Here is a 22,356-nt window from a genome sequence, read left to right on the forward strand (position 1 = left end):
GCTAAGACCTGATTTACACTATATGCTCCATCTACCAGGATGTGCCCCTTGTGATCTAGATGTGACATTAAAAAAGTCAGCAGGTATTACAAGACTATATAAAAATGTTTGTTCAATTTTAAGGTTATCTAGAACATGGCATACTAATCACAGACCCAGAAAATATGACTCCACATGAAACACTGTATTGAGTTCAGGCTGTTGTACAGTATATTATAGAGGAGAGAACAGAAAGCCACTCACAGTCCTACACTAAATATTAAGTACAGTAGTAATATTATCGGTGTGACTCTTTCTCATGTATAACTTGCTGTTCTCTTTTATTCCTGTTTTGTTGCCTATCGTCCAATCAAAATCATGCTTTTTTAAAAAATCTATGCATTTTAATTCTGAAAATATATTCATTTATTTTTGCAGGGGGTAGTTCCAGTGAGTGTGGGGACCCTGGAGTTCCGTCTCATGGACTACGTCAGGGCGAGGACTTTACAATAGACAGTGTAGTGCGCTTTAGTTGTGAAGCTGGCTATGTCCTGAGAGGGTCTGCAGAGAGAAAATGTCTGTTCAGTGGATCATGGAGTGGATTACAGCCTGAGTGTGAAGGTATTATCACTTCATATGATCTTCATATCATGAATACAGAGAGGAAAGACTTCATGTCCTGGAGTTCTGCATCATTGTGTTACCATTTAGACTATTTCTGAAATAGATCTTTGCTCGTTTAGTTTGTCAGTATTCTCCTGTATCTCTATGTCTCTCAGGGCCGATGCAAACCTAGGTGGCGTGGCTCTAACACCTGCACTCTGTAACAGTTCCCCACAACTCAGTAGCTTACTTCCCAGTAACTATAGATACCGTGCCCCCCCCCCCCCCCCCCCCCCCCCGCCGGAAATATCTGCAGCAGCACCCCCCTACCCCACCCACACCCCAGTAATGTAAATCCCACCCTCCCAAACCCTGCCCTACCCCGCTGGTGCTGCTGCTGCCGCCGCCGTGTATTTTATCATCAATGCTGGGAAATGGTGCTGTTGATTTAATGTAAATGTATCTACAGATGGAGCTTCTTTCATCTTTGCAGGGGCTGGCAGTGGATTTGCCATGCGCCAGCCCCCGGAAGGGGATGCGCGCGCACAAGACACACGTGCATCCCGGGGCACCCCCAAGGTCCTCGCCGCCGGTTCTTGCTGCGTTCCCTCACCTCCCCGCCCCCCCCCCACAACCCTGCCCGTCTCCCTAAAGCGGAGATGCATGTGGAACGCACACCCGTCCCAGTCAGATGTAGTGCCGCTTGCCAGTGGGGGTGGTCCGGCAAGCCCTGGCACTGGATGAGCGGCGCTACATCTGTATCTCTCATTTCTTTTTTTCCCCCAAAATGTAACAGTTACATAATAAGGGCTTGGTGAAATGAGGGAGATTGCTAGACTAATCAGGGAGAGAGGGAGATTGCTGCTATTTCAGGGAGTCTCCTGCAGAATGCAGGAGGGTAGGCAACTATGGACTCAGCCTTCACAGGTTTGGATGCACAGGACGAGTCCCACTTTGTACAATAAGAAAAGTCCCACTCACTCTTACATACAAGGGGTTACAATGATGTAAAAATGATCTATAGTACATAGTATAAAACATATTCTAATACATTTTTTATTATTTTATATGATCCACGTCAATCACAGATATGCTATTAGAAACCTGCACTGTCGCTGCTACTTTCATACCTCGAAATAGCAAGCAAAGTGACAACGTGTTAACTAATTTTATGTGTCCCATTGGGTGATTTTAATATTAATGTCACCCTTCTTGTGAAGCAAGCAAGCGATTGTCACTTCATAGTCTTCATGCTGTTTTTGTTTTTTTAATTTATTGATTTTATGTCACAGAGCTGGAGCAATGGAAGACACTGTTTCTACCATAGCTCTATACTGAATATACTGAAACCACCACAGAAGGAAATCTCATGGGTCCTATCTTCTGTTCTCTGTCAATGTCACATTGCAGTGATAGGAATGGCTTCCACGCCTTATTTACTTTGGTTTCATGCCTTCAGGTGCTTTATAATTAAAAACAAGATCCTCTTCTTTTATGCATTCCCTCCCATGCCAGTCTTCAATTATTGTCAATGATATGCTTCAGCATGTTACATTGAAGGTATACATCTGCCAAGAAAGCGCAGTGGGCCCGGTCAGGTCTGTATTGCTCTTTGGACACAGTATACCGATATTCAGCATACTGCGCCTGTGCAGTATGAGTTGTGTACACAAAGCAGCTGGAAGTGTCAGGTTATTGACAGTCTGCAGCAGTTTGGGACCAGTTAGGGGGGGGGGGGGGGCTCCGTTTCACACAATGCAAGCAAGTTGCTTTTGTTTTGTGGTCTTGCAAAGGCCAGGGATGATGTTGCAGAGTGATGTGAAGTTGCAGGTATCTATACAAGACACCTCCTTCCAAGAAAGCTCACACTACACAACCACATCTGAATCAGTCGGCACAATGTGTACTGTGTCCAGGAGAAAGCACTGAAGAAGATTGTCCAAGCATAGCAGAAAATACTATCAAATTCCATTACCAGTCTCTGGATCTACAGAGGAAAAGATGTATATGGATCAACTAAGTGTTTGCTAAATATATGTTTATAGTAATAATTTGACCATGTTTATCTTTACATTTCTTACTATGCTTTGTAGTGGTTTCATGTGGAAATCCTGGGACCCCCAGTAACTCTCGTGTGATCTTCAATGATGGCCTGGTATTTTCTAGCTCTGTCGTTTATGAGTGCCGTGAGGGTTACTACACCAGCGGTCCCCTGAGGCGGGACTGCACTGTCAATGGTACATGGGCTGGCACTGCTCCAGAATGCACAGGTAAAGTTAGCCACATATTGTGAACAAATTTACTGGCTGCAGATAACACAAAATATCTGTTTTAAGCCATGTACCATAAGTCTGTAATATTTAGCAAGTGTTTGCTTCTCTGATCCATTTTCATACAGTAATCAACTGTGGGGATCCTGGCACCCCAGCAAATGGTATCCGACTGGACAATGATTTCCATTACAATTATACAGTATCCTTCCAGTGTTTGCCTGGGTACATGATGGAGTCAGACCGGGCAGCAACCCTTTACTGCACGAAAGATCGCACCTGGAATGGCACAAAGCCACTCTGCAAAGGTTAGAATCAGAGCTTTCAAGATCAGACATAGGTATTTTTTCCCCAAGCTCCTAGCAACTATGAGTGCTGAATGCCTGCCATCTGGTATCCCAGCAGTTATCGTACAGTGACATGTTGCTTCCAACATCGTGGTGTAGCAGGTCACTGGCTTGCTCCCCCATCATTTACTGTAGAACTTCTCTGAAAGAAAAAGGATTTTAACATTTGTTTTGTTTATACCCAAGAAATGTTATCCTTGGAATTATCTGTAATGTACTACAAAATTTTCCATTAATGAGGTGATTATATGTCCATGTTTCTGATGACATTACGTTCTGTCTCTTTCTCAGCTATAACTTGCCCACCTCCTCCCTCCATCACAAATGGGAAAGTGGTGGGATCAGACTTTCTCTGGGGATCCAGCCTTTCATATACCTGCTTAGAAGGTTACCAGCTGTCCTTGCCAGCTGTTCTTACCTGTGAGAGCAACAGGACCTGGGTGGGAGAGGTTCCACAATGCTTCCGTAAGTGCTCAACTTAGATTTTTATGATTGTCAGTTGCTAAAGATTTTTCCCATTAATTTTTGTTTCTTACCTCTTGCAGCTGTATTTTGTGGAGATCCAGGCATTCCTGCTCATGCTCGGAGAGTAGATAGAGGCTTCAATTATCGTTCATCCATATCTTTTTCGTGTCCTCCTCCCCTGGTCTTGGTCGGATCATCACGCAGGTTTTGTCAGTCAGACGGCTCTTGGAGTGGGACTCAGCCAAGCTGCATTGGTTAGTTGGTGTTTACATGCAGTAGTTAGTCTACTTGATAACTGACCACATTGTGCCAACATTGCCATGTGTGTCCTGCTAACAATTGGATCTGCTCAATTTAATTAAATGACCGGTGCGATGTGGCAACTTCCCTGATGAATAGAATAGATAGATCTGTGAAATGCTATTTTTCTTGTATGGGGCCACCGACACTAGAGGATGGTTTATCAGCTAGCTATTTTGTTCAGAAGTTAAAATACCCTAGTAGTGCCATAAGCAAATACTACAATTCAGTTATTCCCCAAACTCTAACAAATGTTTTACTTTAAATGCATGTGATTTTTTTAACTTTTTGGGGAAATTCAGTTTCAATGTGCCCAGTAAATAGCCCAAAATGTATTGTTCATAGATATAAATAGGAAAATCTCAGCCAATCGCCACCAGGTTCTGACCTTCAGCAACATTGAAAACAAAGGCATTAGAAGCAAAGTTACCCACTAAGGGTGTGGTTAATCTGGAACAAAGCGGCAGATCTGCTTTACACCAATTTAAAGCCCCCTACACACTTGCCGATCCCCACTGATGCCGATATTGGTGGCGCAGGGACCTGGTGGGGGTGTCGGCATTGACAAGTGCATACACACTTGCCGAGCTGGCTCGGAAGGGAAGGACGGCAGGGGGGAGCGAAAGCCATGCTGCATCATTGCCATCATTAACACAGACCCCCCTCTTCTGAACATGCAGGACGAGGGAGGGGGTCATTAACAATGCATGGGAGCGTGCATTGAGTGTACACACAATATTGTTCAGAAAGCCCTTTCCGAGTGATATTGTTTACAATATTGCCTAGTGCGTATTGGGATTTAGTTACAAAACTCCTCCCCACTTAACTATTATTTACTGTTAAATTTAAGCTGACTGCCTTAAAGGAAAAACACTAAAGCCCCTTATAGTTTAATGTCCCTTTTGCTTATAGTGTCATCCTTCAATGGAAGTTCAGCTGACAATATTTGAGTAGGTCTTACTGTACCTTACAATTTGCCTTTTTGTGGACTAGGATGAATTGCACATCACCGTATGAATCAGCAGATCTGGTCAGACCTTTGTTGGACCTTTGTTGGATCTCCTCCTAAATGGAGAGCCTGACTTTGAAACTCAATAGTACAGTGATTTTCAACCTTTTTACTTTGTGGCACACCATGGGAAAAACACATTGGCCCCCACTGGAAAAAAAATAAATAAAAAACAATCACACTGGTCCCCACAGGTAACAAAATAAAATCCATTGGCCCTTTACATGAAAAGTAGAGACCAGTACAGTAAATAACAGTTGAACTGGTGGTGGCTGTAAACTGGTGTGGACTCTAGCTCTGGGGGCACACTTGAGAACAGCTCGAGGCACACTAGTGTGCCACGAAACAGTGGTTGAAAAACACTGCAATAGTATTTCTGTTAAAATTTAATTTGTCTTTTAGGAAAACACTGTAACTGATGATTTGAGCACTCACAACAGTGCCTGCTCTACCATTAGGCAGCTGCCAAAGGGTGCCAGAATCTGGGGGAGTACCCCTGCTTCTGACTTTCATAAAAAGAAAGTTGACTCTAAGAGAGATATCCTTGTTATCTTAATGCAAATAGCAGTTGTTAAAATTCTAAAACGCCAAGTCCACACTTTAATCTAAGATTTTGGACAGTCGGTATTGGTGTATCGGTGTGTGGTTGGTGGTGGGAAAACTAAGCTGAAGTTTGCCTCTCACTGGTCCTCGTGAGACTGCTTTACACTGAAATATAAAAAAAAATCGCAATTTGTTTTCTTCTCCACAATAAGAGAAAACATTAATCCCAGCGCTTGCATTTATGAGGCAGTTGACATATAACAATAACGAATCATATCACATTAATTTTTCAGATCCCTCCCACACAACCTGCACTGATCCAGGGATCCCTGCCTTTGGAATGCAGAACAGCTCTCAGGGGTTCCAGGTACAGTAGTTCCTTCTCGTTTAAGTGAGATGTCATTGTTATTTTATCACAATAAACTAAATTAGTTAGTGCAGAGCTTAACTGTAAAGACAGAAACTCAGGTAGAGAATCAATCAGTTACAGTATATGAAAATCCCTGGACACTGCAACAAAAGGTCAACACAATAATATTGATGGAAACAAGGAAAACAATGGGAATGGTTTTTTTTAGTGGATGGGGGTTTAATTATTGACATTGGAGCTGATTCAGAAATGGATGCTAATAGCACAACTGATGCATCTTTGCAGTGGCATTGTGAAATTATGCAACAGAAGGCATCTTAAATATCCAGACACCCTCTGTTGGCTTCATTGATCTGCTACTGGGTCCTAAGACCTCCCTGTTGGCTCCCAGTTCTGCATATGCGCAGTGTCGGCTCCTGTGCATGCACAGTTCTGAAAACATCAGAATTTAGCGTAAATATGGATTTTACAGAAATCTCTGAATCAACATTATTTCTTCATCAAGGATTTTCCTATTGTGTGGTAATAGTTAGCAAGTGGATGCACCACTAGCTATCTTCTTACAAAATAACAATGTCATATCCTCTACTGTAGGAGCAGATAAAGATAAATAATATTTCCTATCAAAAATGTTGGATTCTTTATGCCGGGTAGCATACAGATCTCAAAGAGTACGAGTAATCGCCTGGGAGAAACTGATCTGTAGAATCCTATAACGCACTTGCTGCAAACGCTCCTTGCTGGGAGGAGAGAGAAAGCAGCAGTCTGTATGAGCTACCTCTAGAGTTGGGGGATGTGTTCTGCTGTAGGCATCAAATGAGGAATTGATTAAACCATTGACACAGCATCTTTACTGCATGAACTATGTATTACTGATCAATATGTCCTCTGACCCGAGCAATCTGGAAATTAAAGATGTATGAGATTTAAAATGGAAATGGTGTGTAATGTAAACACTGTAGCTTTAAGAAGACCATGGTGATTATCTCTGTATGCAACATAATAATATTATATTAACCCATTAGGCGTTATTTAAGAAACAGAACATTTGTGAGGTCAATATTATTACAGCTCTGCACTAGAGTGATGATTCCTATGTGCATGCTCAGCAAAGTAAGAACATAACCCGAATTTATGGCTGCAACTAGGACAGTGCAACCGGCAGCCACCTAATGCACACATCTGAGAGGAGCCACATGGAATTTGTGGCTTAGGTTAAATTGGGACAATTGGGGGCTTGGAGATGAAGGTACATTTTTATTCTTGATACAGGTGCTGCTGATAATAATAATATTAATAATATTGTAATAAACTACCTTCCAACAGACAAGACTTTCACAGCACATGACCACTTACCATGTACCTTAACCAGGCACCGGTCCACAAACAGCATACACAATTACAGGCTCCCTGGCCCACCTGGCCACTTGCTGGCGTCAGAAGCCCTGAGCGCCTGCACTAACGAACTTAAAGAAAGTGTGACACATGGGCCTGATTGCTGGAAGTACTTGATCCAACACCTGGACTGGATCTGCATGGATAGGATCTCAGGTATAAAATTGCAGGTTCTTAGTCCTAAACCCAGGTAGTTTTGGCCTGGGGAAACTAAACAACTGTGCCCTGTTCTGCACACACCCAGGGTGGCATCCAGACTGGACTGCCACAATATATTGAGCCTTTTTAATGCCCATACTAAGAAAGTGGTTAAAAAAAGCTTTAAAAGTTATCTTTCATACAGATTAAAACACTTTCATTTCCAGACAGTACAGGTCTGCGTTGTAATGATATAACATGATGTGAACTATGTTTCAAGCAATTCATACATGGAACATTGCCTGTTCATCTCTCTTTTTCTACCCCTCTCTCTTTTCCTCACCCTCTATCTCCTCATAAATGTAGGTTAGCAGTATAGTACAATTTAAGTGTCAAAAGGGATACCTCCTACAGGGATCCACCACACGGACCTGCCTCCCAAATTTGACTTGGAGTGGGGTGCAACCAGAGTGCATTCGTAAGTTCTGAATAAAATTGTTGATTTTCCCAAATTAGAAATGGTATGCTTAATAACTTGTTTGACTGTTTAGTAAATGTGATAATACATACATTAAATAATACTTATAAGGAAATTAGCTTTAGATGAAACAGCATTAGGTGGTCTGGTCCTGGTGGCACATGGTGGTGGTAAGGAAAATAATAAATATGGCCCTGATGTGGAATTGGAAGTGATCAATTACCTTAAGTTCTCTACTAAGAAGAGAAAGCTAATAAGCCAAATAAGATGATTAAACCATTTGCTTGGTGTGAATGCTTAATGTAATCTCTAATCAGTTTTTAGTTAAAAATACAAAAGATTTACCGATGTGTCCTCATACACTAGGGCTTCAGTCACGCCAAACATCCCCTCTCAGTGCACCAGGTCCTGGCTAACTCTGCATCTTTCTTGCTGAATACGTCCATCTTATTCACAAAGATAAAAAACGGGAAGATCAAAAACTACTTTGTTAGCTTTCATCTGTGTCTGACTGAAACCGCTTATGTTTAGGAAGTGCTATGATGCAGTCGCTGTAGCTTTTCCCCTGGCAGGAATCAGGATCCATTGTGCTGCCTTTGCCACCTCAGCCTAGCATCTCTAGTACACTGCAAATTGTGTTTTACTGCATCTGACACAAAAGGAAAATATGGTACACTAGACCTTATGTCTGATAGATGCTAAGTGTATGAGTGCACATTTGTAAGTGAATGTTTATTGACATTTGTGTATCTTCTATTTTCTACAGCCCATAACTGCCGACAGCCTGAGACACCCCCTCATGCCAATGTTGGAGCAATAGACCTACCATCTTTGGGCTACACATTGATCTACACTTGCCAAACTGGGTTTTACCTGACCGGGGGATCTGAGCATAGAACCTGCAGGGTGGATGGGAGCTGGACAGGAAAGCCTCCTGTGTGTCAGGGTAAGAGGGCACCTATTGGCATGCTACAGTACTTCCTACCCAAGCTTTGTTCTTGATTTGGTAGCTAGAAGAATAGAAGAATAAGAAATGCAGTCTTTGGACTTCGACCAATAACAGAGCTACAAGTATTTTCTTATTAGCACCCTATTCCTGAGAATGGCAGTGATAGTTTTTCATGGGTGATTAATGGTTGAATTTACAGCCTGGGCTACCACTGTGAGGATATATAGTTTGATGGGTCTCTATATATTATATGCCATGGCACAATGCTTTGACATTAGGACTGCAATTTGTGGGGATGCACTGCTTACGCTGGATATAGGCAGTGTTAATGGAGGTGGATGTCTTTACTTATCTTTTTTATTATTGTATGCATTCACTTTTATGGAACAGAACATAGACCATTTTCATCTGCCACAATGTTTACTGAATCTTTCATTTTACAATGAACAAACACAAATGTTGCCCTATTTATAATGGTTCACTAACAGTTTCTTGATGTAGTGGAATTTGGAAGTCCTATGTGTTCTCCTAACATAGAGGTACATTAATTGTTAGCCTTTGCACAGCACTGATATGTAACTTACAGCATGAGCCAAGTATAGAGATAACTTACAGATCTGTGTCTGATGCACTGCAGCCTTACCTCACCAGTAATGTTCTTTTCCAGCTGATGCCAGACCCAGTGGAAAGCCTATTTTCCCAGTTAAAGATCCTCCCATCCAAAAAATATCCGGTAAGAGCTTTGTTTACCTGCTGGGCTGTAAAACTGATAACTGATTTGTTGACATTCTCATGATGCTCAGTACTTATGTCCTAATACTCATAGACTGACTGAGAACACTATTATATGATTTAATGTAGCTTATTTGTAATTAAATTCTTGGTAATCTTTAACTTCATGGTATACTGTAAGTATGTCATCCCACTAGTATTTTGATGAAGGTTTAGATGGAAATAAATGTTCACATCCAGACATCTCCTTTCATTGAAATCAAAGTAATAAAAGGTCAACATAGTAAAATGTCAAGAACAATAATGTAGCATGAAGACGGAATGCACTCCTGGCGGAAGCAGCATATCATGTTTGTGGGTTTAGAATGGTTTTCAGTTTCAGAAAATATCTAAATATGTATTTATAGCTGTCATTATATTGAAAGTAGTTATAGCAAGAACACTGTACACTAATTATAATGTTACTATTACAGTTCCTGCTGATGTCTTTGCCAAGGACTCTCTTTGGAAAGGATCTTATGAATATCAAGGAAGGAAACAGCCAGCAATGCTCACGGTCACCAGTTATGAGGTTGGAAACAGTAAAGTTAATGCCACCATGATTGATCACAGTGGGGTAGAACTGCAAGTATCAGGTAAGCCTAAAACCCTGAAGACAGCCCAATCTTCATAACTTGAATACATTCTAGACCACAAAATGTATATTATGTACTAGAAAAAATGCACAAGAGTCCTATCAGCTCCCCTCCCAATACATTTCTTGCTGCAGGGTTCTCCTCCGCTGACTTTTCTATCTCTGTTGCAGCAGTGATAGCTGTTAGTGGGGAAAGGGCGCTTACCTAAAATGTGAATGTCTGTCTCTGGACATGGTATTGTTGATTAGTGTGTGTATCTGTGTTTATATATATATATATATATATATATATATATATGTGTGTGTGTTTGTGTGTGTTTGTGGTATGCGGTCAGGATGCCGGCATTCAGTATACCAACGCCGTCATTGCGCTGGAACTTCATAAACATCAGGATGCCAGTTTAGGTTTAGACACTAATGTGGGAACTCCTGGTTAAGGCTGTGTGGAGGGGAAGGTTAGGGATAAGCAGCCGGGAGGTTAGGTTTAGGGCACATACAAGGGGGTGTTATGGTTAGACTGTGGGGCGGGAGGATGTGGTGGCAGGTTATGGGGATTAGGTTGGCACTAGGGTAACTAGAGTTAGGGTCTCCCTGCAGTGGGGGGGATTTAAGTTTGGGCTGCTGCTACTACAGTATCCTGTATACTGTATGCTCATATGGCACTGCACAGTGATCACCCTACAAATTACAAGAAACATACAATGCAAAATGTGAGTAACAAGTGCAACAGAAAAACCTTTAAGAGTGAGGTATCTCCCTTCCCCGCTCCAAAAATGTATAATTCAAATACCGCTGTAAAGGCACATTTTCAGCATACAAGTTCAGTGTTTTATGTATATTATAGAACAGATGTAGAATCATATCGATTATATGCTAATTAATGTATTTTGTATGGAAACTTTTTGTCCTATTAGTAAAATATATTCCAATATATTTTGTAGACATGTCATTTAGGAAAGTATAGCATTCTCAAAATGTCTTCTTTATTTATCACAGGTATTTACAAAAAGGAAGAATTTCACCTCCTTCTTCAGGCATATCAGATCCGGGGACCAAAAGACATTGTCATGGAGAAGTTCAAGATAGATAGCTGGGCTTTGGATGGCCATGTAAGTCTCAATCTGTTGATACTAAATTTGTTGATACTACATTAATGGATCATCATATATTCTTAGAGACATACACTCTGTCGGCTGATGTCAGCCCACATTTATGCACAGGTAAAAACAATATAAACTTGTGTAAAATAAAGATTTAGGGAAGGGGGGAGGGGGTTATTCAATCTTGGCCATTTCCGACAGCATTAAAGGCAGTTTCCGACAAAACAGATCCAACTTTAAAACAAGTCGGATCTGTTTTGTCGGAAACAGCTGGGGATTGTCGAATTCACGCCCGTTTTTCAATAATCTGCGACTGTTTTTGCCAACATGCCCACTTTACATCACTCAACAGCTGTAAAATTGAGTTCCGCCTGTAGAATATCTGTTGAGCGGAGCATGAATCCAAGATTGAAAATGGGCCTTAGAGACATACAGTATTAATGGGGAAAAGGTTTTGCTTTATTTATTTCTAAAAGGGGGAAGATACGTAGGCATAGAGAGAATGCCCTACATTCATTATGTTTTAATGAAAGTCATAAATCGATTCTACACCCAGCCAATAATGTAATTTGCCTTCGTAGATGGGGCCAGCCTAATGCAGAGTTATCCAAATACTGATATTAGATTCCAGGTTTGAAGGTTGTCAATTCTTAAGCACAAATAACTTAATTAGAACAGTACCTCAGTCAATCTGATTTAATCATCTGATATCCTATCCTTAAAGGCTGGGTTGTAATGGTGGAGTTCAACAAACTCTGACATAAGGTATCCAAACTTCCTTTCCATACAAGATGCTAACATGGACCAGTGACGCTGCTGTCCCCAGTGGGATAGAATCAGCCTAACCCATGTATTGTTTAGAGAGAGCACCTCAAACCTACAGCAAGACAACCAATGCTACTGTTTTCTGACAACACAAGCCAACAACAAACCCTCTCAATGTGGTTCTCATCTGAACGTGTGACCGTATTTGTGATGCTGCAACCAGGTACCCCACACTGCCTATTAGCAGAGCTCAGTGGCGTAAGTTTGTTCCAGTTGCCCGGAGGCAAGATATATATATATTGGTGCCCCCCACACACATACAACCCTGTATAACCTTATATAAAATATATATTTCTGTTCAGATAGATAGATAGAGAACACATATATATTTCAGAACTCAGCCACAGAAGCAATATTGTTGGCTTTTAAATAACTGATTTAAACTTCCAGGGGGTGGAGAGATGCCCCCTTGGGAGCAGGAGCCCAGCGGGAGATGACTCCATTGCCTCCCAGAGTTCTGCCTCTGGCAGAGCTAATACTTTGTAACTAATATTGATAGATACGCCTGTAAAAATGCCCACAGCACCTAAAGCTCTGATAGTCCAAAAACTTAGCATGCAAAAAGAGCAAACTCCTCACACACATTCATTAACCCTAATTGCTACTAAATGTGTGTTGATGCTAACCTAGAGGTTTATCATCCACCAGGCTTATTAAATGCCATCTCACTATTTCTTTAACACTGTATTTTATGTATACGCAAAGAGCATTTCAAGTGAGATTTAGCTTTGTAAATTACATTACAGCAATTTTCAAAATCATCCACTGCAACACCAACAACTAAAGGCCCCCTTATAGTATGCAATTTACCTGCAATTTGGGCTCTTTCTCTGCGATTGCGGAGATCAATTACAGGAAAAGGGCCCATATTGCAGGTGAATGACAGAAGGTCCAATGTTATGCACGTTCCTGTGCGCATCGCACCAGAGCCTCCAGGTCACACTGGCTGGAGAAGTAGTCTGCAGGAATGCTTCAGAGCCGGGCAGGCTAGGCTGGAATTGCATGCGACATATGGCATGCAAAAAGACTGCATGGTCCTGGGCGGCTCAAATGGGGCATTGCATGCGACTTCTCCTAGGGGCGAAGTTGCTGTAATGTATGGGGACCTTAACTATGTACAAAAATGTACATGTAATACAGTGTAATATTGTAAATCCCAAGGCAGAAGCAGATTGCAGGGCATATCCTTTCATTGTTGTAGACATGTAAGAATAGAGACAGTTGATTGAATGATAAGGAAACTCATCATTGTCATCTCAAATATGAATGCCTGCTGTGATAGACATTGAGCTGTTCTAAATACAGATGATTGTAATAGTCTCTGAGGTTTAACAGCAGATGGGCAGCAGGATACGTGTTTCTAATTCTAGAGACAAAACATGTGCATTCATATCGTAACTGCATTGTACAGCCAGATTGCCACCTACCTTTATCCATTTGTTATAAAAATCCTTCCATCACAATTATATGTCATGCATTCTTATTTCTTAATAAAGCAAAACACAATGGGATGCAGTACTGTTCATATAGGCAACAAGTCAATATTCATAGTATACATTTGTTTAGCCAGGTCAAAATAACATAGAGGTGTAGATTACAGCTTTGGAAACTGTACACTCCATATATACTGTTTTCTAGTCTGATGAGAGCATCAACATAATGGGAGAAATGCATGAAAGTAAAAAATGCGGCCAAACCTCCGAAAAGGCAGTTTTTGGAGGTTTGGCCACATCACCATATGCACCAAGCCCGGAATGCGATACATTGTGTGGGCTTGGACGTGGTGGGCAATGCAATTATCACATCGGCAATGCAATTTTCACATCGGCAATGCAATTTTCACATCGGCCTATGGGTTTTTTATCACATATTCCTTCTTTGAGGGATCTAACCGGCGGCGTATGCATTACTTGACTCATGCACAGATAGTACTCCGGGTCATAACCCAAAAGTCCTTTCAATGCAATAGACTCTTAACACAAGAGCTGTCCTTTGCCAAATTCTAGATCCATACGGTGTAACTAGATGCCGATATGCATGTGGACACTGGTGGAAAGCATCGCAAGTTGCTTGCAATGCTTGCTGCATTCTGCCCACAGTATCTTCTAAATGACAGAAAAATATAAAAATATAAATGAAGCTGGAGAATTCCGACTGTATAAGTCAGCCATTTGCTCCCAATAGCCTGAATATGGACACAAAGGGTTGTTCGGATAAATTGGTTAATCAAATGGATTTGCAAATGTGTCTGAATGTCCATATTTGTCTGTTTTCCAGTGTTTGGGAAGACTTTGTATTTCTGATGGCATTTTCAAATTGGTGACTTTTATGCCCAGCTATTCATGTATTAGCATCTGGCAAATGCTATGTGAAAATAGCGCCACTGCTCTGTAAAGCATTGATGCAGGGATCGGTGCCCAAAGTTATGTGGGCCGCCAGTTATATGTCCAATGTTTCTGGCTGGAACTAAATATGGTCATGTAATGTAAGAAAATGACACCTGACCATTTGGCGCACGCATTTGCGAAGGCAGGAGAAATCATTTGATGATCAGTGACCATGGAATGATTTCCCCTGCTAGCAGAGAGATGTGAGGGGATGAGTTCTCGTACACATCCCCTGCATGGTAACGAGGGGATTATTTGGAGGTTAAGGTTTTCACAGTGTACCGAGCAATCCTGAATCAGGGCCAATATACAGTATATTATTCTTACTGACTATTTCTGGTGTGGCACAGTCAAAATTGTCATGTTTAATTACTATTCCATGTTACTCTCACCTATAGGTTTCTTCTGAATCTGTTGGGGGAACTTATGTTTATCAAGGCTTTGTGCGTGGAAAAGGATTTGGACAGTTTGGACTTCAAAGAATAGGTAACCCTATCTGATCTGCAGGATCTCAGATGGACTGGGTCATCAATCATAGATATACTGTAGTACAACAGCACTAAAAGAATACGTACTAAGATATGTTTTGCATGTGCCCTAAGTGCATTGTTGCTAATTCTTCCTGAATGTCAGGGAGACTCCCCGAAATACAGATTGTGCCGCCCCCATTGTTGCTGCGATATGGTCACTAGCGTCTATTAGAAGCAGCAAAGTCACACCCAAGGTGCTGAATCGCAATGCCACGCCATGCACTGCTCAATGCTATTCTATGAGCCACGTGTTCAAATTAAATACACAAGAGTTGTGAGGGGAGCGTGCCAGATGCCATGGATGTTGCGAGTGGCGTATGGCACAGCAATGATTAGCGAGGCTACATCTGTAGTGTGAATACCATCACTCTGCCCACCATGGAGGAAACAGGGATATGTGCTACAAGAAAATATGTGCTACAAGAAAATAACCAAAGCTCTCCATCACATCAATGGCTAGTCACGAGTAGCTGTATGCCCAATGATGTGTAATTAATTACATGAATCTGGTGGAAGGATGAGAGTTAGAGGGGTGCATCATATATTTTAATGTACATTTACGCCAATAGTGGGTTCACATTAAAGAGCTGTCTTATAGACCATCTCTGCAGGCTCTTTCTGTGACCATTGCAGTTTTTTCTTTAATGTGAAATCTGTGTCTGGTTTGCAAAACTTAAATAATCGGTGCAAGGCACAGTCTCCTATCACATGTGTCCCTTATCCTCAGTTCTGTCTGTTATGTAACTTGAAAAGAAACATCAGAGCATGTGGGCAAGTATGCCATAAGAATAGGAATATTTTACTAGGATTAGTAAAAGGTTTCACTTCATAAAAGTCAGGACTGTTCCCATCCATAGCATCATTCTGAATGCACGGATAAGTAGATTTGCTGAAAGGCCACATAGGCTAGACACCGTGCATCACCTTATATATCATTACATGATACTTATTTAATATGCCTCTGTACATCTGTTCAGTGTGGGTGAGCAGGTGTTTAGGGCCACATATCCCTGACAGCACAATGACTTTTCACTATTGGTAGAATAGATTTATTTCTATTATACTCATAAGACCAAGACTGTCTGAAGACATCAATGGGCCCGGAGCAAGTCCTCATTACTGGGCTCCAAGAACCTTTGTAAGACACAAAAGAATAGCATGAAAAGATGTATGAAGACAAAAATAAAATGTTCTTTATCTTTCCTCTGGCAGAAATGTGACCATTTATTACCGAGCTCTGTTGTACTTTAAAATTGAGTGTTAGTGGCAATTTCTGTAATGCTATGTCATCAGTAAATCCAAAAAGTTATATTTAGTGATTAATGGGGCACACACACAGGACATGTGAGATTTGACTTAGATCACTTAGAAATGAAGCACGTATTGTCATCATCCAAAGTTCTCTATATGCAGGTGAGTGTATGTGTATATTATATACCCCTGGGTCCTGGCTGATTAAGCAACTGGAATTATTTATTATCCTTCTTCATCCAGCATCAGCAGTGTGTGTGTGTGTTTCACACCCCTAGAGAGCCAGCGGCTGGGAGAACTACATCTCCCAGTAAGCATTTGAGCCTCCTATCAGCCCCCTCTCCAATGGAAAGACAAGTGCAGAGCAGATACATTAGAATCTTAAGAAATTATATAGTACCGTGGTTATTGAGAGCGCTCATAACCACGATAATCCAAACCTGGGGTAAACCTTGCGCCCACTTGACTTCCTACCTTAGCGGTAGAATTCTTAAATATTGTTGAATATACACTTCCATTTATTGCCACCTATTTCAGAACTCTCTAACAGGTGTAGATTAGAAGTTCAGCAGTCCAGTGGTGTACAGGTCAGAAACCACCTATTCTTGGCAGGCTTCAGTATACGTTTCTTGCTACAATGTTGTTCCACTCTGTAAGCTTGGGAACCCACAGCAGTGTAGAGGAACCAGCAACCTTTTAATCACATATGTTCTTTATTGTAAATATAGACATTCCTGAACATTTTTATCATTTGTTGTACAAGGACCTTATTCTGGTTGACTCGCAAGGCTGCGAATTTCGCAGCCTTGCGAGTCCACCAGACAGCAGCAGTGAAGGCCACCCCCCTTCGCACACCAACCCGCGAATCCCCACACGGCTGCGAATGGATGATTTGCATAATCCCCTGGCCACACTGTTGTGTGCGAGCGCCCAGTGAATAATCTATCGCACACACCGGATGCACATGCGCATAAATAACTATGCGCAGTTGCAAAAAACCAGACCCTCCTGCAAAACAAGAATAAGGTCTTGAGTCTGTCACACCACTTTATGACTGCTGCACATTTAGGTGGCAAGTGTGCACAAATCCCATACATATGGTTTCATTTAGCTCTTAGATTTTATATTTATCTCTGACACACTATCAAATGCTTCAGTGTATGCACAGGACTGAATTATTCATTGGATCAGCATTTATTGAGAAGTCTGTTTCAAGTTTTAGGTTCTTCCAGATTTAATCAGAATATTCATAATTTGTTTGTATGTATTTAAAAAAACATAACCCTATAAACTATTGGGCCACTTCAATTAGCAGCAAAGGTTGCCGTTGCATTAACACGCAGACAAAGGCATCGCATCTCACACACTATCGAATAGTTTTAAATGAGTCCAAGCTTTTGTAAAATGTAGCTGTCACTGCACTAACTCATAGCTGCAGTAACATTGTTGTTAATTGGAGTTCTCTGGGTCTTTAAACCATCTCAGAATAGTGGTAGTCCATAGAAGCCAATGGGGTCGCATACGATACATCGTATGCTAAGGACCACATATGATGTATGGAATCCTGCGGCTTTCTGCCGACCTGATTCAGCGTGGTCTACTGATGCAGCTATGTTTATGTACTCTCTACTTTTCCTCCTATTGTATAATTGGTTGCTGCAGATCCCTTGTCGCTCAATATCAATAAAGGAAAATGAGCATAGTAATAGTTAGAAATGAAATGTTTTAGATCATAATCTTGGCCTTCCATTAGGAGACAGAATTACACTGCATGTTCTTTATATTTGAGCAAGATGGCTTAAGACCACCCAGGTCTAACAGCTTGAGAGAAGAGACCGTGCTCTTTAAATCCTGAGTCACTCACTGGTCTCTCCAGCACATAATGGAGCGAAAGATTACATAATGGTATGTATCAGATCACACCTTCTGTAACTATACCATACATTCTAGTGGACTTGGAAGGTTTTAGCGTTTGTGAAGCTTCTTGAGAAAAATCTACTGGGTTCCACTACTGTAAGAGCAAAAACACTTTGTTGCTTCGTATGACTATGTGTCTACAACTTATTTACTTACAAATAGCAACATTAAACTACAGATTAATCTATGACTGGTTAGCCAATCTAGCCTTTGCTTGAGAAGATCTCGACAATTAGCCATGGCATAAGAATCGTGAAAAGATTTCCAAAGATGAGGCAAGCATAGCTCCTGGCCTAACTTTTGTAATTTATATATTTAAATTGAAAAAATGTAACTTTCGTATCATTCATCATAGTAATAAACAAACCAGAATAATTAAACTTATGCTGGGTACACACTAAACAATGTGAGTACGTAAAGACAGCATAAAACATTGCATCGTCCATATGTACTGCACAATGTAGTGGATGGCGGCACAATCTATTGTTGCTGGCCTCATTTAGCATGCATGACATCACTTACTGGGTCATCCTATTTGAGCATTAAGCTAAAGGAACAACCCGCGGTAGTGCATAATTGCGAGTACTCACTGAGTGATGTGGCCAATATATCCTTCCGATCTGCATCTGAACGGTATATCATCCGATTAATTGCCTCATGTGAACCCAGTTTTAGGGGGGGTATTTAATCTCCCACTGCTATTCCCAATGAGGACAGCATGGAACAGGGATCTCACCAGAACATGCCCAACTTTAGAAGCAGTCGGGCCCGTTCTGCCGAGAACAGCCGTGGATTGTTGAGCTCACAGACGCAGCTCGCAGCCATGCCCCCTTTTAGCATTTGGCAGGCGGGACATTGAACCCCGACTGCCGATTTTGAGCCAGCCAAGAACGGGACGGGGTCACGGCTGTCAGGGCAGCCCGACAGTCATGACCCGGGATTGAATATCCACCTCAGTGTATGAGTCCTGATGTTGATTAAAGATGTGTGTGTCTATGACTAACCTATTCTGTCTCTTGTTCTCACAGACAGGAGATTGTTAGAAAACAGTCCTGACACCATAGGACACTTCCCATCCAACAGCAGCTCTGTGGCAGCTGCAATTCTTGTGCCTTTTATAGCTCTCATCATTGCTGGTTTCGTCCTATATCTCTACAAACACAGGTACAGTATGATCCTTACATTCTGTAATCAGCGCAACCAATGCGAAAATAGCAGCAGAACATCTCTGCTTTAAAAGAAATTGACCACCGACGCCTTACAAAATAATTTTTTTTAAAGATTTGTTTATATATATATTTGTGTGTAGAGAACAACACGATTTCCTCGATCACTAATTTTATCATTTTCCCAGAAGAAGACCGAAGGTTCCATTTAATGGCTTCACAGGACATGAGAACACAAATGGCCGGGCGACATTTGAGAATCCTATGTATGAGCGAAATGTGCAGCCCACAGAAATTGTGGCAAATGAGACAGAATTTACAGTGAGCACAGTGTGCACTGCTGTATAGCACCCGCCCTTCACCAGGTAAGGTGGCAGTAGGCAATATGTGCTTAGTATGCTGTAAGGAGGGCTTACTAACAGCTGGGTAGTGAGATGTACTGTGACAGTAGGCAGTCTTTTACATAACTAGTAGTTATGCTAGTTACTGAGGTGTTACTAGTAGTTAGGTGATGGACAATAAGGTGGTCATAGATGGAATGCAGAATAGTAAGTTTAATGCTAAGTGATAAGAGATAATATGGCAGTATGTAGCATTGTCATAATGTCAATGATGTAAGGATGGATTACCAATTACCACTGTAGGTAGTGAGTGTTCATGTGGCAACAGGTAGATCCTAGCTTAGTTAATATGAAGGATAGTATTGTTTATAGCTGGGTGGTGGGATGTAGTATGGTAGTTTATATCATAGCTAGTATTAAGATTATGTAGGTTAAGAGGGGAGTAGACCCTTGTACATCTCCAAATCCCCTTCATCTTCGCCATTGCCAAAGTCTACTGTGTATGCACATATAATACAAATAGCGCAGGTGCTATTTTCCAAGTAAATTTTTTATTTTAGTAAAAAAGTGTACATTGACATTATTAATTATTTTTACTTATTACTAGCTCTTTATATAGCGCAAACATATTCCGGAGTGCTTTACAGAGAATATTTGACCGTTCACATTAGGACCTGCCTCAGGAGAGCTTACAGTCTATAATCCCTATGCCTATATTCCCTATCACGCACATACATTCATTCTAGGGTTGATTTTGTTGGGAGCTAATTAACCTACCAGTATATATTTGGATTGTGAGGGGAACTGGATTAATCAGAGGAAACCCACGCAATACACTGGGAGAATATACAAACTCCGCACAGTTAGAGCCATGGTGACAATTAAACCCATGACCTCTCAGTGCTGTGAGGCAGTAATGCTAACCATTACACTGTCCGTGCTGTAATAAAACACCATTAGTGCCATTATTCCAGTTATTTCTGAAACTTCGACAGAGAGGTAAGCATAGTATATGGGACCAGGTTATACGTGGTGGACACCCCCTGCACCAAGGGGCTCGTGTTTACTGCACGCCTTGAACCCATCATAGATTCATCCATTTCTGTGTAGCATACTTATGGGGCGTACAGAAGGTTCGATTCCGGCAGCCGTCAATATCTATTTGATGTCACTGGGATCCAGCATGTTACCGGAATGGAACAGGAGGGAGATAGGGGGGTTGCTGCCTTCGATCTGGTAGATTGAAACAGAAATAGACTTTCCAGGTCTACAGTATTTCAATCCCTGTGCAGCGCATCAGGATCGAATCTAGATTGATGGCAGTTAATACTGTTCGAAAACATGTCCAAATCGAACCGTGTGCACTGCCCATTAGTATAACATACCTCCCAACTGTCCCGCTTATCAGTGGGGGGGGGGGGGAGTTGGGAGTCCCACCTGTCATCCGTGAATAGACACAGCGTCTATTCTTGTAGCCAGAGGGGCTGGGGGCACAGCCAGCAGCTCACGGAACGTGGCCTCGCGGCAGCGGCGCCGGTGCAGGCCATGCCCCCTTTTTGATAGGTCACGCCCCCTAAAATTTCTACGCGCAAGATGTTCCGACGGCCTGCCTGCATATGTTGGGAGGTATGGTATAATGTAAGGAAGTGTTAATCCTGTTAACCATAGATTTGCACATCAGAATCCCCCCTGATTAGATATACAGTAGGATTCTGATCTGCTCGGTAAACTGCGAAGCTCGCAGAATCCACTACATCACTGCCTTAATGGGTGTATGAAGGCTGATCAGCTCAACAACATGCAACATATGTGTGGGAGTCCTCACAACTAAAATTGCTGCCTAAGAGCTCTGAGCTAAGAGCACCGTGCAACACACATGCGTGCACTCAATAGCACTCACGGAGCAGCCTGCCTATGGACATTGAGGATATTTCAGACATGATCGCACGGTTGCAAATTTGCACGGCAAACGTATACTAATCGCTGTGCGAATGGGTGTGTAAGGCTACACCTCAATTTGCAGCTGAGCGAATATGTCCAAAAACCCATCTTAACAGGCTCAGCATCTTATGAATTTTACACTGGGCACAAGTCATCGCAGACTCAGAATAGCCATAGACTTAGTCGGCAGTGCGATGAAATAAGGCATATCAGGCCTAGCATTTACCCGGACACTCCCACTGAACATCCAGTTTCCACCCCCAGATGCCTACTTCCTGTCAATCACCTTGCTCACAAAGTGCAAATAGAAAAAGTACAGCAGGACTTCATTACAGGATGGCCTCGCGCATGCATACTACAGCCCTAATGCATGCACAGTGTTTCCATAAACAGTGGCTCTGCAAAAGTGCAGCCGTGCAATCAGGCCTGAATTATCCCCATTGTGCTGAAGCTCACAGTCACTGTCCCATAGGATTCCCCTTCACTAATGCGTGTGACTGACTTTACACAAAGGAGTTTCTTGGCGACCGCTGTTAACAAGCAGTTTAGCCGCCGGAGAGTGACTCCTCCATTCAAAAAGGCAGTGTGGGGATCCTGGTACAGTGTTGCTCTTCTCTTGAGTGCCAACGTTGCTGTGAGAGATCCTCAAAATATCCACGAAAATTGTCAGCATCACACACAGCAAC

The 22,356-nt window shown here is 41.9% G+C and overlaps 1 protein-coding gene across 3 annotated transcripts in view; it reads left to right on the forward strand.

Annotated features, from left to right (window-relative positions):
• CSMD2 (CUB and Sushi multiple domains 2) overlaps window positions 1-22,356 on the forward strand; it is a 909,603-nt gene that overhangs the window by 881,465 nt on the left and 5,782 nt on the right. For 2 of the 3 annotated variants that reach the window (XM_083173665.1, XM_083173667.1), the window contains 14 exons: window positions 418-600; window positions 2,676-2,852; window positions 2,981-3,160; window positions 3,491-3,664; window positions 3,745-3,918; window positions 5,810-5,883; window positions 7,786-7,897; window positions 8,664-8,843; window positions 9,514-9,579; window positions 10,052-10,213; window positions 11,209-11,321; window positions 14,923-15,010; window positions 19,251-19,386; window positions 19,577-19,753. In XM_083173665.1, coding sequence (XP_083029791.1) covers window positions 418-600; window positions 2,676-2,852; window positions 2,981-3,160; window positions 3,491-3,664; window positions 3,745-3,918; window positions 5,810-5,883; window positions 7,786-7,897; window positions 8,664-8,843; window positions 9,514-9,579; window positions 10,052-10,213; window positions 11,209-11,321; window positions 14,923-15,010; window positions 19,251-19,386; window positions 19,577-19,736 — 1,979 coding nt within the window. In that variant the 3' untranslated portion in view covers window positions 19,737-19,753. The remainder of the gene's footprint in view (window positions 1-417; window positions 601-2,675; window positions 2,853-2,980; window positions 3,161-3,490; window positions 3,665-3,744; window positions 3,919-5,809; window positions 5,884-7,785; window positions 7,898-8,663; window positions 8,844-9,513; window positions 9,580-10,051; window positions 10,214-11,208; window positions 11,322-14,922; window positions 15,011-19,250; window positions 19,387-19,576; window positions 19,754-22,356) is intronic. The other variant, XM_083173666.1, reaches the window with a different exon arrangement.

The sequence above is a fragment of the Crinia signifera genome, chromosome 2, assembly GCF_055691185.1.
Source record: "Crinia signifera chromosome 2, ASM5569118v1, whole genome shotgun sequence".
In the NCBI taxonomy this organism is placed as follows: Eukaryota; Metazoa; Chordata; class Amphibia; order Anura; family Myobatrachidae; genus Crinia; species Crinia signifera.